Source organism: Engystomops pustulosus, chromosome 1, assembly GCF_040894005.1.
Source record: "Engystomops pustulosus chromosome 1, aEngPut4.maternal, whole genome shotgun sequence".
In the NCBI taxonomy this organism is placed as follows: Eukaryota; Metazoa; Chordata; class Amphibia; order Anura; family Leptodactylidae; genus Engystomops; species Engystomops pustulosus.
The window spans coordinates 227,202,484-227,226,994 of NC_092411.1; the positions used below are offsets into that span (position 1 = coordinate 227,202,484).

Consider the following 24,511-nt stretch of genomic DNA (forward strand, 5'->3'; position numbering starts at 1 on the left):
ATTCATAAAAATAAATGTCTCTAATGTACTCTAATAACATTTAAAACACATGAAAATAGAAAATAGTCTGGAAAAATAGACCAAACATCAGTTGAAGAAAACACATCACAATATGTTACCACCCATGCAGCATAAAAATGAAAGAGAAACTGGCAGGTCAATTTGGGATCCTACACCAACTACAGACCTGTAGTTGAGGGTCCCAAATTGACCTTTTTGAAACCTGTACATTGAGAAAAATGTTTAAAAATAAACTTTTATACTCATTTTGATGTCAGTCTGATGAGGCACATAATGAAGCTGGGATAATACCCCAAGGGAACGTTGGACGAGGCAAGTATAACTTTTTTTTAAACCACAGCTCAAGTATTAAGGGTAATTTAGGACACTAAACTGCCTGTCTGTGGGTTATTTAGTGTCCCAAATCACCATGTCAATTTCCCTTTAAGTAAAGTTAAAAAATACGTGCAGTTTTAATGTGAAGCAAGATCAGGAAATTACAGTAGTAGGATCTTGTCCACTATAATCACACAATGCACCTTACAAAAAAGGGGAATACTAATCTGAACCAAAAATTTCATTTAAAATATGGTACAATGCATGTGACTTCCACTAAACAGAAAGCAATTGGGGCACATTTACTTACCCGGTCCCTGGGCGATTCCCGAGGTGCTTTGTCCAACGAGGATGACGTCTGCCGCGATTCATCAAGATCGTGCGCCCGAGATCCTGCATGTGTTGCTTCACTGCTGAGGTCCTTCTTCTTCCCGGTGTATGTGATTGCATTTCTTACGACACAATTAGCCCCCCATTTGTGTCGCATGAAAGTCGGCGCCAAAATCAGATCACGTGTGGCAAAAACCCCTGATAAATGCGGCGCAAAACGGCAATAGTGGGGAAACCTGACGGAAATGTGGCCTGCGGACCATTAGTAAATGTGCCCCAATGTGTCAGCACCTGTCCAGCAACCGTGCAACCACAACCAGGCTTGGCGCTAGCTGTCAGACTAGGTAAGTGGTGGCAAACTCACCCTGAAATGTCCCTGTGGGCTAAGGCCCTGCCTGCAGTAGATAAACCACCCTGAGAAGGGTGAACCCGCTATCTGGAACGGGTGACCCTACAAGGTGACAGGAAAACTTACTTCGATTAGCAGCTGCAGACAGACAAGCGGAGTCAAACAAACTGTGTCAAAACCAAGATTGCGGCACAGAACAGAATCGTATAGCAAATAGAATGGTCAGTAGGCAAAGCAAAAGTCAATACTCAGAATAGCAAGAACTGCAAGAGCACAAGCGATCACAGGAGACTGAATAACCAGCACCAAATGAAAGGGCTGAGCAGAATATAAGTCAGTAATGGACACTACCTCCAGCACTGACTGGCTCAGCCGTCCATCACTCAAACCGCAGGTGCGGACAAAACAAGATCAAAGACACACCCAGCTTTCCCAGGATCAGAAATTGAGCTGTCAATCACAGGCAGCTCTGGGTCTGGTTTTCTGGCAAGAAACCTGATCCCATCAGAACATTTTGTGAGTTCTGACACAATGGGGAATATTTATCACATGCAAATGCCTCATACTTTGGGGGTCATTTATCTTTAGTCAGGATATTTGTGACCACCTTGGTGTTCCCTCCCACCCCTTTGGTCCCTTCAGATATACAAAGAGGCTCCAGTGCCCGACCAGCCAGCCAGGAATGGATGCAACCTACTTCAGACATGGGCCCCTCCTTTGAGCCGTGCTGGCATTGCTTTGATTGAAAATTTCACCCAGGAAAAGTAAAATTTAATGATATACAGGCGGTCCCCGGGTTACATACAAGATAGGGTCTGTAGGTTTGTTCTTAAGTTGAATTTGTATGTAAGTCGGAACTGTATATTTTATCATTGTAATCCCAGCCAGAACTTTTTTTGGTCTCTGTGACAATTGGATTTTAAAAATGTTGGGTTGTCATAAGAATCAGAATCAACACTAAAGCTTCATTACAGACGCCTGTGATAACTGTTACAGCCTATTGTAGCCTAGGACTAAAGTACAATAAATTACCAATATCCAGAGGTCCGTTTGTAACTAGGGGTCATATGTAAGTTGAGTGTTCTTAAGTAGGGGACCGCCTGTATAGTGATATATAAGTGTAGCTCATAAGATTTTTTCAAGATTACTTTGTTAGCTTTCCCAAATAAAGAAGTAAACCAAAGTGTGGATGTGACAGGTGGTGTGTACACAACCACCCACAGGAACAAATTAGGGATATTTTCTTTTAAAGCATTTTCAACAACTTTCTCCCGGTGCTATATAATTGCTTTGCCATGACATGATTTCTGTTTGAACACTGCTCCGGTTTTTGAGGTAAAATAATAAGAGAACTTTAGGTTTGTGAGAACAGCTTGGCAATGACGTTGTTTACTTGTCTGCTTGTTTGCTTTGTGTTGACATGCTGTGACGGGCTGAATGACTGAGAAATCCAATCTTGTAAAATAGCAAGCAGGAAAGTTGTGTCTTCTTTTGGTTTTCTTCTTGTCCCGTAACGGCAGATAGATAGGAGGTTACCATGTGGTTGAAGGCTATCTTATGGTTTCTATATTGTTTGTGTAATACAAAGTTTCCAGTTTCCAATATACTTTCTCCATCAATTCCTCATGGTTTTCTAGATCACTGCTAAAAACTGGTCCATGGTCATGTGATGTCACAAGGTGTATAGATTATAAGTTATCACAGAGTAATCAGAGCTGCATGAAATAACGAGCCGTGCACCTATATGACATAAAAGCCTCTGACTCAGATAAGCAAGTTTCCTACACCTTACTGAAGAGATGCAACCACATAGAAACAGTGCTCTCTACAGTTGTGAATCTATTCCTTCTGGAATAGATATAATGTTTTGGCTTTGATCCTGCATCATGTCTTTAGACTTACTGAAAGTCATGCTTGATGGTAAGGGTGCTGCCTTACAAGGTAGCAAAAGAAGCATGGTTTTCCTTGTTTTATCCTGGAAAACATATATACATATTCCTCAGAATCCCCTAGTAAAGCATCAATGACTGTAAACCTTCATCGGCCTTCAAGGCAGTCTTAATTGGCAAAGAATTCTTACTGCCATCACATCACATGACCACAGACTGGTTCCTGTTGAAAGGCTCTGGTAACACCCTCTATGGGCCTTCAGGCTCAATTTAAAAAGTAGATTTTAAAAAGAAGGCCATGGCCATGGACCAATTTGTGCTTTGTGCAGTGCTGCGTAATCTGTAGGAGCTATTGTCACGGGTACTGCTGCAACCCATCTCCCAAATCGCAGGCGCACCCCTGCCCATCACCGCTGCTCCGGGTCCCCGGCGATCCACTCACCTTTGCACGATCCAGCGATCCTCCGGCAGCGCTGTGCATGTGTCCCCGCCTCCTCCCCGCACCAGCTTCAAGAAATTTAAAGGGCCAGCGCGCTGATAATTGGCGCTGGCCGACCAGCCATATTGCTTAAATTTCCAGCCCTTTCCTGTGTCCCCTGACGGTTCTTTGTGCCTCACAGATTTAGAAAAAGCTCCCTAGCAATTATCCTTCGTTCCTGTGTCTCCTACTTTCCTGTGTATCCAGCATTCCTGTGTGTTTCTGTGTATCCTGCGTTCCTGCTCCTGTTTTTTCCTGCTCCTGAGTTTCCGTGTCCTGTGTCCCGTGTGCCGTTCCCATCCGTCTGGACCTCCTGTTGCTGACCCCGGATGTGGACTTGACGTTGCATCATTGCCGCCTGCCCTGCCTTTGTGTCTGGACCTCACCCCCAGACTGTCTCTTGCTAAGGTACCTCGACCTCAGCTGCCACTGCGGGCTAGTCGCACCTGTGGAATGACCTGGTGGTATCCTGCCGCAGCTAGTCCAACCCGCTTTGCAGCGGGCTCTTGTGAAGATCAGGTGCCAATTAGACTCTAGTCTCAGGTGTTGGCTAGTACCACCTCCCGCAGTGGTCCAGTGGATTCACGCATCCCGAATCCTGACAGCTATATAAATAAAGATTTATAATATATTATTACCACAGTCACGGTGCCTGGATCTATAAGTAGGTGTGTCTCGTTTATTATGATGCATTTCGAAGGTAGATTAATATTCCTTGGATTACCGTAATAAAAATGTAAGTAAATAGGATCATCACATTCAAAGAAATTTCTTGAGAATGTTTTTATGCAGCTGGACCAGATGCTCGTCTGACCTGGACGTATTGCGCAGGAAATGGATTCATTTTTAGTGTCAGTTCTATTTTCTGGCAAACAACTTTAGTGTGCCTTTTCAGTATGATTTTATATTGTTGTGCAAGGCCGTTATTAACTTGGCGCACCACAAGTGAAAAATCTAAGTGTCAAAATTTTAAAAATGAATCCAGGAAGATAATAGACCTGTTTTTGACTGGTCTAAATGAGCTCCACAAATGAGCTCTGACAAATTCACTGAACTAGTCAGGGTAGGAGCAAAAAACTACATGTTGCGAGTGTCCGGAAAGCAAGTTTGTTGGCATTCTGTTTGGCTCATAGTGGCGTCTTCCAGGTGAAAAATACTAATTCATAATCCTACTGCGCCACCTGGAGGCAAACATATGTGTCTGCAGTTATTTTTTTTTTGCAATAAATGAACTATAATACTAAAATACATATAACATTTTTTATGATAAGCATAAAATGATTCACAATGTGAGATCTTGTTGTAGCTTTTCCTTTATACATTTGTTTAAGTTTAAGAAAAATGCCAAAAAACCCAACATCAAATCTAATGTGTCACATTTATTCCTTGGGTCAGTATGATTACAGAGATACATAATTTATATAGATTTTAATACATTTAAAAAACTTACAATGTTTTGTGCAAAAAAAAAGTGTAATGTGTCTTTTTGGAATGCGCATGGGGGAAAATCCTAGCCACTAGAGCGATTTGTAAAACCACTGCCACAAAATGGCCCCTCTTCACAGGGGGGCCCTATTTGAAATAGCCTACTTATATGCGGACCAGTAGACCATACTTACCTATAAAGCAAAAAGGGAAATTTGTGGGGATTGGACCATGGTGGGGGCTGAAAAAGTGGAGGGCGTAACTTCTCATTACATAAAAGTGCATATGCTTATGAAAAACAACTGTTATATCAATAATTTAAAACATGATTTTATACCATAACTCAATTACTGGAGCTGCCATTAATTCTTTTTTCATTCTCATGCAATATTACTATAAGGAGGCTTTAACACAATCAATGTTATAATATTATAGGGAATTAAAGATAACCACTCAGGTCAAGTCTGTCATTAGGGCCGATAGGGCTCAGGGCTTCTTTTTAAATCAGTACCCGCTGACGGTCACCTCCTGATGTCAGAGGCGGGTGATGTTTAAAACTTCAAAATGTTTGGGTTAGCACAAAGAGCCTTCCCCTGTCCTAATCGACCTTGTGTGTTCCCTAAACCTTACGAACATTTGCCTGATAGTTTCCCCTATATAAAAGTAGCCATACTGACAGATGATCTTGAAAACAGCTTGGCACTCCTGTGATACTTGATTTGCATATTTTATTATAGTGAATCGGTAATCCAAAATTAATGCAACGTTTCGGTCTTATAACATCAGACCATCTTCAGGCACGGATTGCTGGGCTTGCGGTGGTGTGAATACGGTTCTAGGACCGTTGTGGCGCTTGGGGAGCTGTGGAGCGTGGGAGACCCCGCTGTAGGTTGGCTGCGCAGCAAATCAAGTATCACAGGAGTGCCAAGTTTTTTTAAAGATTTATTGAGAGGTGTTGCAGCCTACTTGTGCACCCATACCACCAACATTGAGTGACGTGTACTACTTCCACAATACTGACAGATGATGACATAAACAACAATCTCAGTCCTACATGTTATAATTGTGGTATTGTAATGTCTGATTTCCAAATGTCAACGCTTTGGACTTCACGAGTTGGGTGCAAAAAATTGCAGTGTCAACATCTATTGTTACCCAACGGGATATCCCTACAACATATTCATCTCTCGATCGACGTCCGTTCTTCCTTCTCTCTCCATGCGACTACTAACCAAGTGTTTATTAATTGTTTTCCCCTTTCTGAAAGTTATTATGGGTTTGTAAGACACCATTTCACCTAAATCTGCGTCATGTTCAACTACATGCCAATTGCTGTTTTTATGGTATTGGCCATGGGAGAAAACAAAATCTAAATTTTCTGTCATGTTTCTTTGTTCCTAAAAATGCTTGTCTTAGTACAGTCTCCCTGTTGTCCTTCATTGCTTTGTTAAAAGCCTCATCTATAGTTGGGGATACCCTCTTTTTCAAATCATCCGCCAGCAATAAAAATCTGTGCTCTCATAGTGTAGCATTTTTTGCTGTGGGTTTCCTAAAAACTCTGGTTTATATTTCATTACTATGAATTTCTACAAGAACATCCAGAAACTCCAAGTTATTCCCTCCTACTTTGTATGTTCATATCACTTTTTTTGTTCAACTACAAACACATCATCCACATACTGTTTATAGGTATGGATGAACCTTGCATAATTATTAGTTGTAGTATATATGTACAGGCAGTCCCCGGGTTACATACAAGATAGGGACTGTAGGTTTGTTCTTAAGTTGAGTTTGTATGTAAGTCGGAACTGTATATTTTATCATTGTAATCCCAGCCAGAACTTTTTTTGGTCTCTGCAACAATTGGATTTAAAAAATGTTGGGTTGTCATAAGAATCAATATTAACACTAAAGCTTCATTACAGACACATTTAATAACTGTTACAGCTGTTTATTGTAGCCTAGGACTAAAGTACAATAAATTACCAATATCCAGAGGTCCGTTTGTAACTATGGGTCGTATGTAAGTCGAGTGTTCTTAAGTAGGGGACCGCCTGTACTTATCATCTAGTACGGCCAGAAAAAAGGTGGCAAATGTACAGGACACATGGCTGTACCCTCTCTCTGGCCGTGCCATTTGCCCCCAAACTGAAAAGCATTATGCATGAGCACAAATAGGAGTGATTCAGATATGAAAGAGATATATTCCTCATTTTATTATCAGCTGCCTGCAGCTTTTATATGTCTTTTTTATAGATCACGTCTTGTATAACCTTTTTACTAAATATGTCCAGGTTGCTACCTGTATTTGGGGGTGAACGTAGAGGTTCTACCTCCTTCTCTATATTTTCTCTATATTTTCTTCTGTGTCATTTTGCTTAACTGTGTAAGTAGGGTCATTGACACCTATAAGGAAAAGTAAACATTCTTTCTCCTGGTGGTTGGGGTGCTGTACCATGAAGAAACCAAAGGGGTCGATCAAAGCTGGTTCTTCAGTGACCTTGGGTACCTCAAGGGGAAGACCCGAATGACAGTAAAAATATTTCTTAAGTCACATTTTCCGAATGTCTTTAAATAGGTTGATTTCAAAATTCACTGGGTCGAAGGTGTCTGTTATAACAAAACCTAGTCCCTTTTGAAGGACTGTTTGGTCCACTACACTTAAAGAGACTTCTGTAAGATTCACCACCAGAGAAACTATTAAGTCCTCCACGACACTTGTTCTCTCTTTGGATTGCAAAACTTTTTTGGTCTGCCTCATATGGTTTTTCGTCAAGTTGTCTCTGGGCTGTTCCACCTAAAGGGTCCTCTATGTTCCTAGATGTGTCGTTGGTCACATCATCTGACATGCTGGACTTGGAGTCAGTTGTCAAATATTCCTTCTTTTTCTTATTCCTTTGTTGCCTCACTTCTCCTTTTTGCATTCGTTGTTTTTTGTTTTGTGGAGGATTCCTTTGCTGCCAGTTTAAGATCTTATCATTACCAAAATCTGTCTTATGTCTTAAAAACTTGTCCTTTTTTTAAATTTTATTTTGGCCTATATAATCCCTATCAGCCTTAATGACAGGCTTGACCTGAGTGTTTTTCTTTAATTCCATGTTATACTATAACAGCGATTGTGTTAAACATACAAACCTCCTTTAGTAATGACCCATGCCCTCTACTTTTTCAGCCCCCCATGGTCCGATCCCCTGAAATTTCCCTTTTTTGTCTTTATACGTAAGTATACCATGTGTACTTGAGTATTAGTCGACCCGAGTATAAGCCGAGGCCCCTCCCTAATTTTAACATAAAAAACTGGGAAAATCAATTGACTTGAGTATAAGTGGAGGGTGGAAAATGCATTGGTCACAGCCGCCCAGTATATAGCCAGCAAGCCCCCTTTAGTATACAGTCGGCCCCCTGTAGTCTACAGCCAGCCCCCAGTAGTATACAGCCAGCCCTGTTTAGTATATAGCAAGCCAGCCCCCTTTAGTATACAGCCATCCCCATATAGTATACAGCCAGCCCCCTTTATTAGCCAGCCAGCCCCCTTTATTAGTCATCCAGCCCCCTTTTATAGCCAGCCAGCCCCCTTTAATAGCCAGCCCCCTTTATTAGCCAGCCATCCCCCAGTTTGCCCAGGACTTAAAAAAAATAAACTAACATACATGTATGCTTGTCACGGCTCCTCTTCTGTCTTTTCCGCGATGCTCTGGTCCCCTGTAACAGCCGGCAGAGTGCATGGCTGCGGCTCTGCCCGCTACTACAGCAGACAGAAGACAGAAGAGGAGCCACTGGGACTGGAGCATTGCGAAGAAGACAGAAGAGGAGCCGCACCGAGCATTGGGAAGCCACACCAGAAGGTGAGTATTTAAGTTTATTTTTTTAATGACTCTTGAGGTGAGGTTTTTCAGCACATTTTTTGTGCTGAAAAACTTGGCTTATACATGAGTATATACCGTAGTCTACTGGTTCAGATATAAGTATGTGAAGCGGGCACCATTATGCAGTAGCCATTTTACAAATCGCTCTAGTGCCTAGGATTTCCTCCATGCATGCGTATTGTGCAATATTGCGTTTAATATATTTTTTCTGAGCATTGACTATGGTACGCTTGGTCTTTTTCACCACTTTACTGCATATTATACTACAGGCTTTATATGAGCAATGATGTTTACGGGAAGACCTATGGGGTTTGCTTAAATGGAGAGCCTGACACATTCAAAAGCCAGAAGAAGTGCGAGAGTGCAAAACGGCCGTCATTTTGTTTGTATACCCACAGTGGTTATCCTTTCCCTCTCCTCTGGTATTTTTTTTAATGAAGAACAATAAAGCAACCATATTTGAAGCTGACAGGTTAGGATATGTGAGCGCCTTTCTGTTCTTACAGACTATTTGATTGTAGAAACATATGTGAGAGTACAACTATGTATATTCTCTTAAGGAGGAATGGGGACCCAAAAAGAAGGCTGTTGTGGGGCCCAGCCTCTCCTAGTTACGCCTCGGATGAAGCCCATGAGTGTTCTTCATAGTCTTTGTGACTTTTTTGTCATGTTTTGTTAAGGTCTCCTGTACTTTTTAGCTACTGTAACTTTTGCTGCTGCCTTAGATGTCTTTAACTGGATGATAGCCCTGAACACCAGACATAACCATTTTAATGCAACTTTACTGACACATTCCACCTGAAATTGGCAATAAACAGGGTATAGTCAAAAGTCCCAGGACAAGTCCCTTTTATTTCAGAAGAAAATAAGGAAATTACATGCAGTGGGGGAATTAAGTACTGAACACAGCACCAATTTTCTCCATAAATATATTCCCAAAAGGTGCTTACACAGCTGTTTTTGTGGCACCCAATAAGGTAATAAAACAACTTTTGCTAGACCACACGCTTTTTTTGTGGCAGGATTGAAAGATTTCAGCAGGTGTCATGACATTCCATGTCTTTTTGCATCTTTCTCTTCTTGTGTATTTTTTCTTTTTCCCTGTGTCATTCACCATTTTCACACATAACTCAATTCATGGACATCTATGGCATGATTTATTTGCCATTTATTTGTAGTAAATGGGTTGTTATCTACATCAGATGACCACCTCACCCATATCTGCTGTGATATTCAGATGTATGCCCAAGGAACAAAGCGACACTACCACAAGGGGCCAAGTTTTAGACGTTGACCCATCCCACCTTAATGTTTCTGATGGGCGGCTGTGCCGTATTCTTGCGAATACGCAACCTCCTCATCATGTGGGTGTGGAGGGGTTGAGTCTGTCAGCAGAGGGGTCAACACAAGGGCTTTCCTGCCCTGTGCCTGTGCACTCACTAAAACCTGCAAACCGCATGCTCCCAGGCTTTAATGAGTGCGAGGCCTTCCCCACTTCACAACCCCTCCAAGCCCACATGGTGTGCAATAATTGGTTGGTTTTACCTATGCAGCTGTTGGATGAATAAACTTAAATAAAATTTGGTTTTCCTTTACCAAGCTGGATCATGAATTTCATTTCTGGAGATACTTACCTTTGCAACAAAGTGATCGGCTCTTTTCTTATTCTTATTGTCTGGGACAATCCCTCAAGTAAATATTCAAGTGAAGTAAATGAATTAAAACTCCCATAATAATTATCCATTATATGATATATACATTCCCACTGTAGTTCACCGACAGTGCATTGTCTGACGATAATGTACTGTGCCTTGATTCACTAAGATCGTGCGCCCGATATCCTGCATGTGTCCCTTCTCCGCTCAGGCCCGACAGAGTTCACCATCTTTTTAGTCATGCTTGTAAGTGCTTGGGCTTGCGACACAATTTGAAAGTTAAATCCTGCGCTCAGTCCGAATCAGTTGGATGGTCCAACGGCACGCCCCCTAAATTGTGTCACATGGAAGCCAGCGCAGCTGTGCCAAAAAAGGATTGCGTGGGCCAAAATCCCAGCACAGGCACCTGTGAAATACCTGTGCAAGGCACGTAATCCCTGAAAAAGGTGCAAAGTCTGACAAGTGAGTAGCGTGACCCTTAGTAAATGAGCCCCATTATTTATTATATGATGTGTATGGATGTTATAAGTCAAAGCTCTATTCCATATTGTGTGACAATGAGAATGTTTCTTTCATATAACTATACAAAGAAACCAACATATAACATTATTGGTTATCCACTTGCTCTTAAATTGATCAATATTCCCAGTATGATGGAAGCGTATATATATTTCCCTGCAGGACTATGTGATATTTCTGTGGCAGCTGTTGTCTTACATACTTTCTGTGAATAAACCTTGAGGCAGCATATATTCTTGGCTCACAGTGGTAAAACTTGGCAGCCTTCAGCCATTATCTAGTCATGTAGCAGGTGGCAGTAAAGTGCACAGAGATAAATTTGTTTTCGGGGAAGAAGTAAAGTGTGAAAACCAGTTCCTCTAAGAGGACAATTTTAATGTGCATCCCTCACTAAGCAGTTAGGTTCTTGCCCTTTTACTGTTACTATTGTTTGTCAGAGCCTTTATTGAACCATTGGTTGGTGAAGCATATGTTATTTTAGTATTCCATACAATTTAATAGGAAGCTGGAAAAAAATTCAATATTGACGAAATTGACGAAAAAAACGCTTTTACACCACTTTTTTGTGGGCTCTGTTTTTTCGACTTTCACTGCAAATAATACCTCTCCTTTATTCTTTGGGTCATTACCAACACATAGATACCAAATTAATATAGGTTTTATTATGTTTTAATACATTTAAAGCATAACTCCTCTGAAGTTACTTGGCCAAACATAGTTGCAGCACAGATGGAGAGAGCTTTTGACAACAATTCCAATGATACCTAAATCATGGTGCTGGCTGCTTCCTAGGCTCACATCTAGCCAGATATATCTATCAGCCATACTTATAAAAATATCTTCAGCTTCTCCTGAAGTTGTGACATCAAATAAGGAAACTGAGGCCAGAGCAGCCTCCCTCACTTCACATAATGCTGAGTTCTCTTCTCTAGTACCAGTTGTTCTAGTACTCAGATTATGACAAACATATGCACCTATGCACTGTTACACAGAGAGACCTAAAATCTAATACAGCCTCAAGATTATTATACACACTGCCTACTATAATGGATCTGTCAACCAGGATACGCAGCAGATTCTATCATTCTCCCCTCATCCCAGGACAATGGGGGATAGGGAGTACAGAGAATGGAGGACACATAGCACACAGTAGTAAATAGTCTTTATCCTGTGTATCAGACTGCTGTGCTAAACCTACCCACTTCTTATTGACCCATTTATAGCCTTGTAGAGAGATGGAGGTGGTTCACAGAGCAGGTTTGTTAAACTGAGCAACTTCAAGGGGTAGCTGCAATGTGTGTAGGAACCCAAGAGTGTAGACTGAACAGAACCATTCTAATGGAACTACTTCTGGTAATCAGAGAAGAGACGGACGAGCACACTACATAGCCCCACTACCATACCCTTTCCTAACTCTCAGGTCCATAGACTTTATAGACTGTCCTCATCAACAAATATGCTTGGCAGAATGTATAGTGGTTAAGGGCGAAAGGAGAATTAGCAAATGTGTATCGGAAAAAATGTTAATTTTCAGCTGTTTCAGCTTTAGTAAAAACTTTCTAAACTTTACAACGTTTTACGTTTTAAAAGAAATAAACATTTTTTTGCACAAAAAGTAAATTTGTTGCCACCCATAACTTTTTCATACTTTTAGACTGGACAACCTTTTTAAAGGTAAAGTAAGCAGCTCCTAGTGCTAAAACAAATGCAGCAGTGTTACACTGCTAGCATTATCGGAAACCTCCGATAACGCTATCCAACGCCGCTGCGGAGTACGATAGAAACGCCAAACCGCTTGCATAGCGGTCCGGCGTATTCATGAGGGGGCGGTCTGTGGCACTGCTTCCCAAGACCGCCCCTGCTCGTTCCATAGCTCTGCGGTGACTGCCACACGTCATGTGGCAGTCACCGCCCCTAATCCCGCCCCCTCATGAATACACCGGACTGCTTTGAGAGTGGCCCGACGTTTCTATTGTACTCTGCAGCGGGGTTAGATAGCGTTATTGGAGGTTTGTTTTAGCACTAGGAGCTGCTTACTTTCTGGGTGACAGGTCCTCTTTAATGACACTGTGACATGTCTGGTAGCAACCAGTTGTCACTACTCATTATTCATTATTTTTTCAGGATGAATACCTGGAATGAGAAAAATATGATTCCGTTTTGTTATTTTATGGTGGAAATTATTAAACAAATGTACATTTCAGGAAAGCTAGCGGAATTTCCAACCAAAGCATCAAAACTAAAAATGAGAGCGTATGAAAACAGAATAGTAGCCTAACTAGTTACCTATAGCAAACATGTCATTTTTCTTCTTTGTCACAGCATCCACTTATGATGACAAAAGAGAGAGGAAAGAGGTGGTGTGCATAGTATCATTTCATTCAGTTGTCACTGTGTTTAACCTTTCATTATACTGGTTTGGAACTGTCACAATATTAGTGTTATTTGTGAACACTGTTACTGACAAGTTTGTCTTTTTGGCAGCAAGTAACAAATCTACAGTCAACAGAAACAAATACTAAATGCTCAAACAAACCACAAACCTCCTTCATTCCTAACCTTTTACATGTGTGCATGAAAAATAGCACTTCTCATTATATCTACTCAGTATATCCGGTCTATGTGTGACTAGTATTCTGCATTTTAGCAGTTTTCCATCTTCATGTTATGTCTGTTATTCCCATTCCATAAGAAATTATTCTAATGACAAACATCTGGCTCAAAAGTCAGTCCCAACAGGGTCTACTAGTGTAGGGTACCAGTCTTACTGTCGGAGTCTTATACTGTTCTTTAAAGGGCATCTAGCATCAGATTTACGGAGAGGATGGAAAAATTTTTCTTATCTTCAGGAATGGCCGGATTAATCTTAAAAAAGTCTTAATGAAAATATGCAAATGAGCTGCAGGCGCTCCAGCTATTTATGCACACCCGCACTTGCCTGTGTTGATCGTAATGTCACAGGCTGTCTACACAAGACGCAGTAGTAGATAATAGTGGATTATAATATAGGTGGTTTGGGCCGTAGCCAAGGGCACAAGACTTTTTGGGTGGCCAATGGCCACCCGAACCACCTGCCCACATTTTATGTTGAAATACATTTGCATATTTTTATAAAGATTTTTTTTGGATGAATAACTCCATTCCTGAAGATAAGAAAGGCATTGCCATCCTCTAGCGTTAAGAATGGGCAAGTAAGTTGAATTCTGAGCACACCTACAGTGGATGTTTCACATACAGCAACTTGCAAGATCTTCTTTGGGATATACAAGTTAAAAGAAAGAAGTACCCATCACTGGGACTCTGGACTTGCAGCTATACCTTCAGGAAATAGTCGGACATGATCACTTGCATAGAGGTACCTATACATACCCATTGTCTGTTTTTCACCATTTTCCATATAGGACAACTAACATTAGTCATTTTGTCTTGATTATGGTATCATTCTGTAACACAGTTATCGGTATAAAGTAAAGGTGTCCATTGTTGCTTTTAGCTGTGTTTGTTGTATACTTTTGGTTAGTGTATGTATACTTATATCTTTGTTTGACTTCTTAAATATCTGTACATGCAGTTTGCACCAAAAAGAACAAAGTCTGAAGGAAAACTGGCGCATAAATGAGCCCCAGTATTTTTTATAATCCTTCACAGATTCCACAAGCGTTTTCATGAAAACAATTCTTCTCTACGGTAGAAACACTGCTTTTGAATACAATGCACAAACCAATAGTGACTCTTTGTAAAGACTTTGGGCTTCTGGAAATCATCTATTTGATAAAACCCAAGTACATTACCATAACATTATTGCAAATGCCCTATTTAATAATGTATATGACAATGAGACCTTGTTGCTCTCAGCCTGTATGACTATACATGATGTCCCATCTATCATTGTGTAATCCACAGCAGGTGCATTTCAGTATTTGCTTACTTGCATATGTAACTCATATTAGTTAATCCCAACTGTGATTAGAAATTCATAGAAAGAGAGACTTGCTTTCCAGGACAGGGCTGCAAATCATTAACCCTTTCCTGTTGCCTAATGTTGAAATTTCCACTTATCCAGGGTCCAATATTCCTAAGCTTTTTATACACAGCATTATATCTACAGACAGCATGTAATAGAGCAAGAACAGATTGTACATGATGCCTTATCTGCAGTCATCATTTTATAACGCAGGAGGAGCTGCACAAATTTAATATAGTGATTGACAATTGCTACAATTACTGATTGGATCTACTGACTCATCTATAGTTTCAAAGTATAGAAAAAAGTATAATGGGACCAGTGGCTATGTGTGGCTTGTGTGTCAGCAGACCTCACATGCCCAATACTGTAATAAAGGCTGCCATGCATTGAGTTTTGTGGCTTGAGCTATCAGCTTCGGGGTCATGGAACCCACAGCAATGTGTATGAGCCCAAAGAATTGAATTTGTCCTTGTGCTTGAATCCATGAATACCACACAGTCATGTCCAAATCAATGCACCAAAACCATGGACCATGCACAAAACTATATACCAATCTTCTTACCATGCTACCTGCTTTAAAAAAATGCTTCCCGCTGATAGAACTCGATTCTTAATCTGCTCAGAAATGTTTTTTAATAAAACCACTTGAAATTTTTGAATAGTTATGATTGTCCTTTTACATTGAGGTATGCAACTCTACTTGATCTGACCCATTTTTGGTGCTCTAGAAGGGTGCAGTGGTGGCCAAACAAGTAGTGTGCATCACTAATTCATTAACATCTAGAAGAGTTTTGTCTCAACTCCCACAACACCATTAAGTGTCTTTTTGACCTATAAAAGGGAAGGAGCAGCATATACCTTCTGAATCTCACAGTGATGGATGTCAGGGCTTACACACCAGTTTTTTTCTGTACAAGTCCTAAAATAAACACAATTGCAGGAGCAACACCAGAAATTGTGATTATTTTTCCCTTTCCGCCACCTCCAGACAAAATAGCCGTGGAGGGACGTGTAGGGGAGCACACCTGGCGGTGTAAAGGACCGGCGCACTAGCTGTAGGCATCAGTCGGTAATGATTAGGGCACAATTCTACAACCTAGTCTTAGGTCTGAACTGACGGAAGCCACAGTCTCTTAGTAGAGATGGGCGAAGTGGTGGGGAAATTTAAAACTAGTGTTCAAAACACAGGTCTTAATGATCCCCCCCCCCCCCTTTGTATTCATTCTTTCTGAAAGGAATTAAAAAACACTAATAAACACTAATAAATTCATGCGGTTCACAATACATCACAAGTCCACTTTCACATGGCAGTATTTTGCATCAGTATTTAAAAGCCAAAATCAGAAATAGATCCTGTATGATCCCTTTCTTGTTTTGTTTTTCAGTCTCATAGACTGTAAGCTCTTGTGAGCAGGGCCCTCACTCCTATTGTTACATATGAATGTTATTACTCTGCAATGCCTTATTTTATTTGTTTATCTCCCCCAGAATCTGTAAAGCTCAATGGAATTTTCTGGCGCTTTATAAATAAAGATTATTATTATTGTAAAAGTAGAATTTTAATGTTTTGTGGTCAGAATGCAGTTCTGTTGGTTTTCAAACACTGATTAAGTGAAGTGTGAAACCAGCTTGAGTAAAGGTATAATTGCTAATAATATTTTAGATCAATACAACAAAAGTGATACAATTTTTACTCTATTTGTTAAGTGTTTTGAAAGGGCTTGTTTTTTTTGTGGGGCGAATTCTACTATTTAATTACAAATTCTGAATTTGTAATTAATTTATCTGATTTATTTTTTAAAAGGGGGCAGGGTGAAGCAATGGCTATATTGCTCAAAAATTTGAGCACTTTTTATGGTGCAACAATAGATTGTTAGGATTATAGTATGGTTCATTTCAAATGCAGTGATGCTTATGCGTATACTTTTTATAGGTTTTTACTTTTTTTATATTTTGTGTACTTTATATTTTTAGCCCTAGTAGGAGATTTGATCACATCATATTTTCATAGCTGATGTAATACATGACAGCCCATCAGCAAACACCAGTCAACACATTGCCTATCAACGGGGTTACACCAGTAAACAATTTACACAGTACAACTGACACTGTTGATGGCGTCAGCACATCTTCTATGGCACAGAGCATTACATATCTTCTTTCTGAGCAAAACATGCATGTACTAGATATAATATAACATGAAATATACCAAAATGAATAATGTATGCTAAAACCTAAGCACAAACCTAAATAAACTAGCTTTGGCACAGACATTTCTAACAGAACTGTACAAAATAGCATGTGTGAATTCAATCCTAGGACACTTTCCCTGCATTTTGGTTGTTATTTTTCATAACTTGTTATCCAAGTTTATATCCTAACAACCTGCAAAAATATGTTATTCTCCAGGCATTTTGAAGTAGACAATCGATGTCTTACCTGACTTCTGGGCTTGGATTTCCTGTTACTTTACACTCTAGCTTTACTTTACTTCCTTCAGCTACTTCTTGACTTTTTAGTTTCTGAACAAATCGAGCAATTGAAGGAGGAGAATAAGATACTTTAGCCTGAACATGCCCGCTCTCTTCTTCAGGCTGCTTCGCTTCATACTTTTTCTCTGGTTTATCCTCGGTATATCTAGCAGGGGTCACATCTATTGCTTTTTCTACTTTTTGTTTTTCTGTTTCACTCTCATTAACTGTGGGGTTAATGATAATTGTGTTCTCCTGTTTTGGAGAGAGGTAGCCGCTATCCGGTGAGGAAGAATCTCCATTGGATCTTTTATCCCTTGCTTTATTTGTCTCTCTAAATATTGCCGAGAGTTCTTCAATAAAATTTGCAGCTTTTTGACACATATCACTTTGAGCGTTTATATCCTTATTTATTGATTTTGCTCTTGCTTTTGGGATTGGGAGTGTGTTATAGCCACCTTTGCCATGGTGTTTTGATGCTTTTTGTGCTTGCAAGGCTCGAATTATACTTGGACTAGTGGTTAGAAATGGGGAAATCATTCCACGCACATTTGAAGGCTCTGGTTTGCCGGCTCGTCCTAATTTATTAGGTCCATTGTCCCTTCTCCTGATTCCGTCTGATGTGGAATTACTTAATTTTAATTCTTTAACAGACCTATCAGGTTGCTTAGTGTGAGGTGACAAAACATGTCCTTGGGCTGGATCTACAGCACGATGGCTAGAGAAGGCCTCACGTGCAATGTCAAGGCTCTTGTTCATTTCCTCTTGATTTAGGAAAGCAGAGAGTTCTGGGACATTCCCATCAATAGTTTCTCCATGTAAGTCTGATAACGAGTCATAAAAGGAGTCATGGGAAGATGCTTCGGACATACTTTCAGATAGGCGTTCTGTTTTTGTCTCATTAGGATAGACATCTGTGATTAACACAGGCAGAGCTTTATCAAGGGCCCTGTTTGCCATCCTGAAGAATGAGTCTAGGATAAGAGAACAACAATAGTATAAAAGTACTTTCCAATATGATAACAGAATATTGACTTTTTCAGAACTAAAAATTCTACAGTACACATGAAACATACGGAGGCTACCATTTTGAACATGCTATTATCGGCTTAGTTTCATATTTTGATACAAATCTATCACTTGGTAGATCTATACAGCATCCTACAACTGACTTATTAATGGAACAATTCGCAACTATAAAGGACAAAGAGAACTGTGGGACCAGTGTCATTCCCAATGCTGTACGTCAGCCTTGACAACTAAGTAGAAAAAAAAGTTAAGTAAATGAACAAATTAGTAAGGAATTAGCAAATTTGAAATGAAATGAAGTCTTTTTCATGAATGTTATTCCAATAAATGACATATCATTACTATGTCTTCCTCGAAGTAATATTCCTGCATAATAACAAAAGTTCACAAAGTTTACAATGATTATAAAAAGGAAAGTATCACTTACTGTAAAATCTCGGAATAGGTGTCTAGATGAGCTTAATGCAGAAAAAGAAAGATACAGCTATACATAAGTATTGCTTTGTCCCCACAGCACTCATGAGGTGAATGTGGCCTGAACCTTGCATCTGTTCCCACAGGACCATGTCATTCTTCCCCTAGTCAACTATATTTGGTAACTTATCTCATGTTTCAGTGAACTGCTATCTGGAATTCCAAGAGGCAGGCTGTTGGGCCTTGCTGAAATACTCTCACTGACACTTGCCTCTCAGATATCAGAGGGACAGCGTGTTTCATATTATTATCTAGACAAAGATTTTTAGCATTACCAATCCAATAAACCTCTTAGAAAATTATGACCTCCATTACATAAAGCTTATGTAGAAATATTAAGATATGATCATGTGGAAAGTATGACGGTCAGTGTAAAGTGATGGGAAAGATGCTACCACTATTTAGGTAATAAAGAAGCTTTAAAGGAAATCTACCATCAAACTCAAGCAAAATAAACCAGGAACACTTACTCATACGGGCAGCATGGTGGCTCAGTGGTTAGCACTACAGCCTTGCAGCACTAGGGACCTGGGTTCAAGTCCCATCCAGGTCAACATCTGCAAAGAGTTAGTATGTTCTCTCCAAAACATACTGGTGGGTTGATTAGATTTGGAGCCCCATTGGGGAGAGGGACTAATTTGGCAGGCTCTGTGCAGCGCTGCATAATCTGTGTGCATTATATAAATACAGAATTATTTTTATTATTATATCCATATATTTGTTATCCATGACCTCCTTCCTTCTAAAGTCAACTTTTAAAATGATATAAATGAGCCTGGAGGGTGTTACCAAAGCCCGCATTCAAGAAGGTGTAACAAAACTTGGTAGATTTGCTTTTTGATGGACTTAATTTGTGGCAAAAATTGTGCCAAAATGTTGGAGAAACTAGAAGAAAAGAAAAAGGGATCCAAAACCTGTACTCAAATAGAGCAACAAAAACAGTGGTATGATGTCAGAAAAGAAGCTAAATTATGGTACTGACAAAGAATAAATTTGAATAATATCAGATCATTGCTTGTTCATGTACAATGGTGGAGGAAATAAAAAAGTTTGAATAAAATGTTATTTAATAAAAAAAACATTAATAAATGTAAAAAATGCCCCAAATCCTCATTAACACATAAAATGACCTATAATGTGAAAAAGGTAAAAATAATAACACATTCCCCCCACATATAGTATCACCGCATCCATAACAAACTGTAGAATAAAAATAAATAATTATTAAACCTGCCCGATTAACGGCATAAAAAAAATTTAAAAGCCAGCAAAAAATTATGAGTTTTACCTATTTCATCCCACAAAAAATGCAATAAAAAGTGATAAAAAACATTTCTACTCCAGAATGATACTGGAGCAAAGTACTACATGTCCCACAAAAATCAAGCCTTCAACCATCAAGCCATCAAAAGTGTTATGCCACTTGGAAGACGGTGAAAACAATAGATTTTTCCCCATGTTAGGTTTTTTTTTGAGAAATTTAGTAAAATGTAAGAAAATATCCAAGTATGGTATCTCCGTAATCATATTTAATTACTGTGAAGATCTCAAGGGTTTAACAATCTTCCTAAAAGCTGTTTCTGATAGTTTGAGGGGTGCAGATATGGGTTGATATACAGGGAGTTTCTAATATCATATATTTAAAATGTCCTTAAAAACGATACATATCCCCCAAAAAGTCAATTCTGAAATCTCCTTGAAAATACATAAAATGGATATTCGATTTCTAAGCCCTGTGACATCAAAATACATTTTCCAGACATTTCAAAAATTATGAAAATGTAAAGCAGACGTATGGGAAATGTTATTCAGCAACTTATTTAGGTGGTAAAACTATCTGCCTGAAACCAGACAATTAAAAATTTTGAAAATGTCAAATTTTAAAAAAAAATCATCAGTTTTTAAATTTATAAAATTTTTTATAAATGAACACAAAACATAGCCAAAATTTACCACTTAAACGAGATACAACATATGACGAAAAAACAATCTTAAAATCATTTTGATAAGTAAAAGTGTTTAAAAGTTATAACCATATAAAGCGACACGAGTCAGAATACAAAAAATGGGGCTGAGCCTTAAGCTATAAAACTAGCTGCATCCTGAAGGGGTTTAACCACGTACAAGTTCAGTTACTGGTGGATACATCTATGCATTGTGAAGAGTTTGGGTTTAAATATAAAACTGTCTTGAGACTTGAATTTTGCCCTTAGACTTGCCTTTTAGGCCATCACTGTTCACCTGCTGTCTGGACAATTATTCAATCTGTAAAATAGATGAGACTTATAAAGACTACTAATATGTATTCCTCTGTAGATAGTAGGTGCTTATAGATAGGGATGCAGAAAAGTGGTACATTAAGTTCTATGAAGATGGAAATATAGTATTCACTTGCATTGTCATTGTGTGAAAGTTAAAGGCTTCACAGATTCTGGATGGACTTGGCTGGTCGCATGGGATTGAAGGCCAAGCTATAATTAAGTCAGATCATCTAGACACTGGAGCTGGGCTTTTCAGGAGTCTCCACATGAAGTGCAGGCAAGAAAAATGTGATCCTCTGTTGACCTATTGACTGTAAGCAATTGATATCAGGTCAACTAATAACCTTTTAAGGGACTTCAATTTGTTAATCATGTGTTACCGACTGCAGCAATGGAGAAGTTAAACTTCAGATGAATTAGTCTGGTGGTGTAGCCATGAACTTTCCAAAGTTCAAGGTCCTCTTTTGGTAATTGTGGACTGCTCTAATAATTTCTTTTGACATCCTTTTATTTCAGAAATGTAAGGGGAAATGACTTATCTGAATACCCCAGCAAGTCATCGGAGAGGGGCCCATCTTTTACACAATGTACAGAACATGCCTGCCTATCTTTCGCACTATGTGCAGAACATGGCGTCGTCTTGGAAGCCACCATATTGGAAAAAGGGCAATTTTTTTCCAATGAAAAGGTGCTCATATCAAACATCAAGATATTGTCAGGAATTGATTACTGCAATCATTTTTATAATATATGTTGTAGTTCAGAAGTTATCAACATGGAACGTTGCAGCAACAACCAGGAAAGTTCCGTGTGATGCACAGCTATTTGACATTTGTTTTTTTGTTGTCCATTATGCTGGACACAGAGATGAAGGTGCTGGATCTAATGTTTTTTGAAAGCCACATAAGAATCTCTAGAGAAACTATGTGTTGATAGCTTTTGAGCTACAATAGATAGTGTAAATCTGATGGTGGCCAACACTTCTTCTTTGATATGCTATTACTATCTTCCCATTGGAAAAACTTGAACTAGATCCAATATGATGGCTTTCAAGATGGCACAAATTTTTGAAAGATAACGTTAAAGAAAGCCCCCCTGCTGCTGTAATCTTCTATTTTGCTTCTAAAATAAAATAGAGTCCTGAGAATTTCCCTATAATTTAGAGCTCTCCAGGTAAATATATTCTTCAACACTGATAAATCAAGATGTACTAGAAAGTATATAAAAATACAGCAATTACTGGAGGGACATTCATTTATGACCAATCAGTGGGTTTTATCTTGCAGTTTCCTGGAAATTAATATTTGCTTCCTAGAGGATAGAGCTGCCAGGGCATTAAAACATTAGCTGAAGTAACATTACAGTGCAGATAACTGTACTTTATTCAGCAACAAATGTCTGCAAAAAATGAGCCAGCTTAACGTTAACATTTATATCCTCATAACAGAAGAAAGAAAATATATGATACTTTTGTCTTTCACAGAATAGACATCTGAGAGGAGATACAGTAAATTTGTATCCTCAAACATTTGTGTTGGCTTTGTAAAATGGCGAGAGGCAGCACATAGTGTATCACAGCTGCACAACACTTTGGCAAGTCAAGCACTCAACTTCATCTATAAATAGCCTTGGAGGCAGTTCAGAAATAACTTTACATCCTACTTAATGTTCCTTGTGCAGTAATGATATCAGAAAACCTTGTCCCCAAGTCTTCAGGGTCAGACAACACTTTGCTAAAGGTTATTTTTTTTGTGTATCATCAAAACTTAGCAAAGTAATTAATAGGCATAGCAGTTAGTGTCCATGTTTTTAGGCTTAAAGTTATCTTTTCCAATGAACATTGCCCCGAACATTTTCAGTGCTGGATTTGTGTGTCTGAGATTTGGTTTACATTTGCTACACAGAATGTAAACCAACACTATACATACCTCCCCTACACCGTGTGATCTTAAATATCCAAACACTTAAGAAAGTAAATATTCAGACTTTTTATTATTACATTATCTACATTCAATATCCAGATTTTATGACTGTGAATTGAAAAATGATAAAATGATAAATAATTAATTATAAAATGAGGCGGGTTAATTAAGCTGTAGAGGAAAGTAATCTGGTATTAGGAAGTTTCATGATAGAACGCTTCACATTTTTGGTTTAAATAAGTAAAAATAATTTTGTAACAATTTACACTGCCTATATCATTTTTCACAAAGTGTTGATCTGGAGTACAGAGAACTAAAGATGTGGGAATCTATTTGTTTTTTTCACAGAGTCTTCCATATGTCAGGCACCGAAATGAATCAGAATCTTTTCTGCTTTGTTTCAGACATTTTTTTCTTCAGTGTGTTGAATTTTGATTCCCTTATCTCTGCAAAAGACATTCAAAAAGTTGTATGGCAAGGAAGTGGAGCGATATCTACATACAGAGGATTTAGATAACAACTCAGAATTTCAGATGGCAAAAGTCGCTCCTAACTTATATTTTCAGGTTACTGTGGCACATGCTAGAAACAGAATATTCTTAGTTTCATTAAACTATTAAAATTAAATGAACAGGAGTTACAGGGGTATTCTAGATACAGACATTAGTAACATATGTAGGGTATTCATAACCAGGGGCCCTGGGCTGTATGAATATTATAGCCCCTACAAGTGCAGAATTCCTACATATGGTACTAGAATCAAGCTTCTTGTGTGGAATAGAAGATGCACCCCTTCTCTCTTCTGCTCTCAATCTGCGGTTTTAGAATCCTTGGTCCTGAAACGGCTCTTGTGTACATCTGTATTGGGAGCAGGAACATATAGTATTACAAGAATTCCATGCATGAAGGTCCTTCTCAGTATAAAATGTAGTAAGTGGGCCCCAGGCTACCGATGAAACCACCTATATTATATTCCCTTACTGTTCATAACACCTGCCTAGGCATTACTCTCTGTCTGTGGTACACAGCTAAGAAGGCGCTGATTGTACCTTTGTATCTTTTGTAACTACTGAAGTGTGAACATGGCTTTAGCAGGCTATGCTGTTTTGAAAATTAGTACCACACTCATATCTTTCCTGCAGCATTAGCTCTGGTTCTTACAAGTAAAGCATAGTCCAGCTCATCAAATCACACATTGGACAGGTGGACGTGGATCCACCTAGAGCAGTGATGGCGAACCTTTTAGAGCTTGAGCGCCCAAACTTCAACCAAAAGCCACTTATTTATTGCAAAGTGCCAGCGCAGCAATAAGCAGTAATTTATTTCTCTTTGTTCTTTGACAACTTTCAATCGTTCAGACTCCTAAAGACACCAAGGCAGTTGAAAAGAGGAGGGCAAATCCGCCTCTCATTGTAGGAAGATTCTTTAGGAAGATTCTTTGAGTTCTGTCTGGTGAACTTCATGCTGGGGCGAAGGCCCGGGTGCCCACAGAGAGGGCTCCGAGTGCCGCCTCTGGCACCAGTGCCATAGGTTCGCCACC

General features: G+C 39.3%; 2 protein-coding genes across 3 annotated transcripts in view; one reads left to right on the forward strand and one right to left on the reverse strand.

Moving 5' to 3' along the window:
- PALLD (palladin, cytoskeletal associated protein) overlaps positions 1-18,887 on the reverse strand; it is a 230,528-nt gene extending 211,641 nt beyond the window's left edge. For both annotated transcript variants that reach the window (XM_072120073.1, XM_072120063.1), the window contains exons 1-2: positions 18,742-18,887; positions 17,254-18,259 (exon numbers count right to left, since the gene is read on the reverse strand). In XM_072120073.1, the coding sequence (XP_071976174.1) occupies positions 17,254-18,245 (992 nt within the window). In that variant the 5' untranslated portion in view covers positions 18,246-18,259; positions 18,742-18,887. The remainder of the gene's footprint in view (positions 1-17,253; positions 18,260-18,741) is intronic.
- DDX60 (DExD/H-box helicase 60) overlaps positions 14,050-24,511 on the forward strand; it is a 129,619-nt gene continuing 119,157 nt past the window's right edge. Inside the window, 1 exon segment of the mRNA XM_072120049.1 lies at positions 14,050-14,202. Coding sequence (XP_071976150.1) covers positions 14,185-14,202 — 18 coding nt within the window. The 5' untranslated portion in view covers positions 14,050-14,184.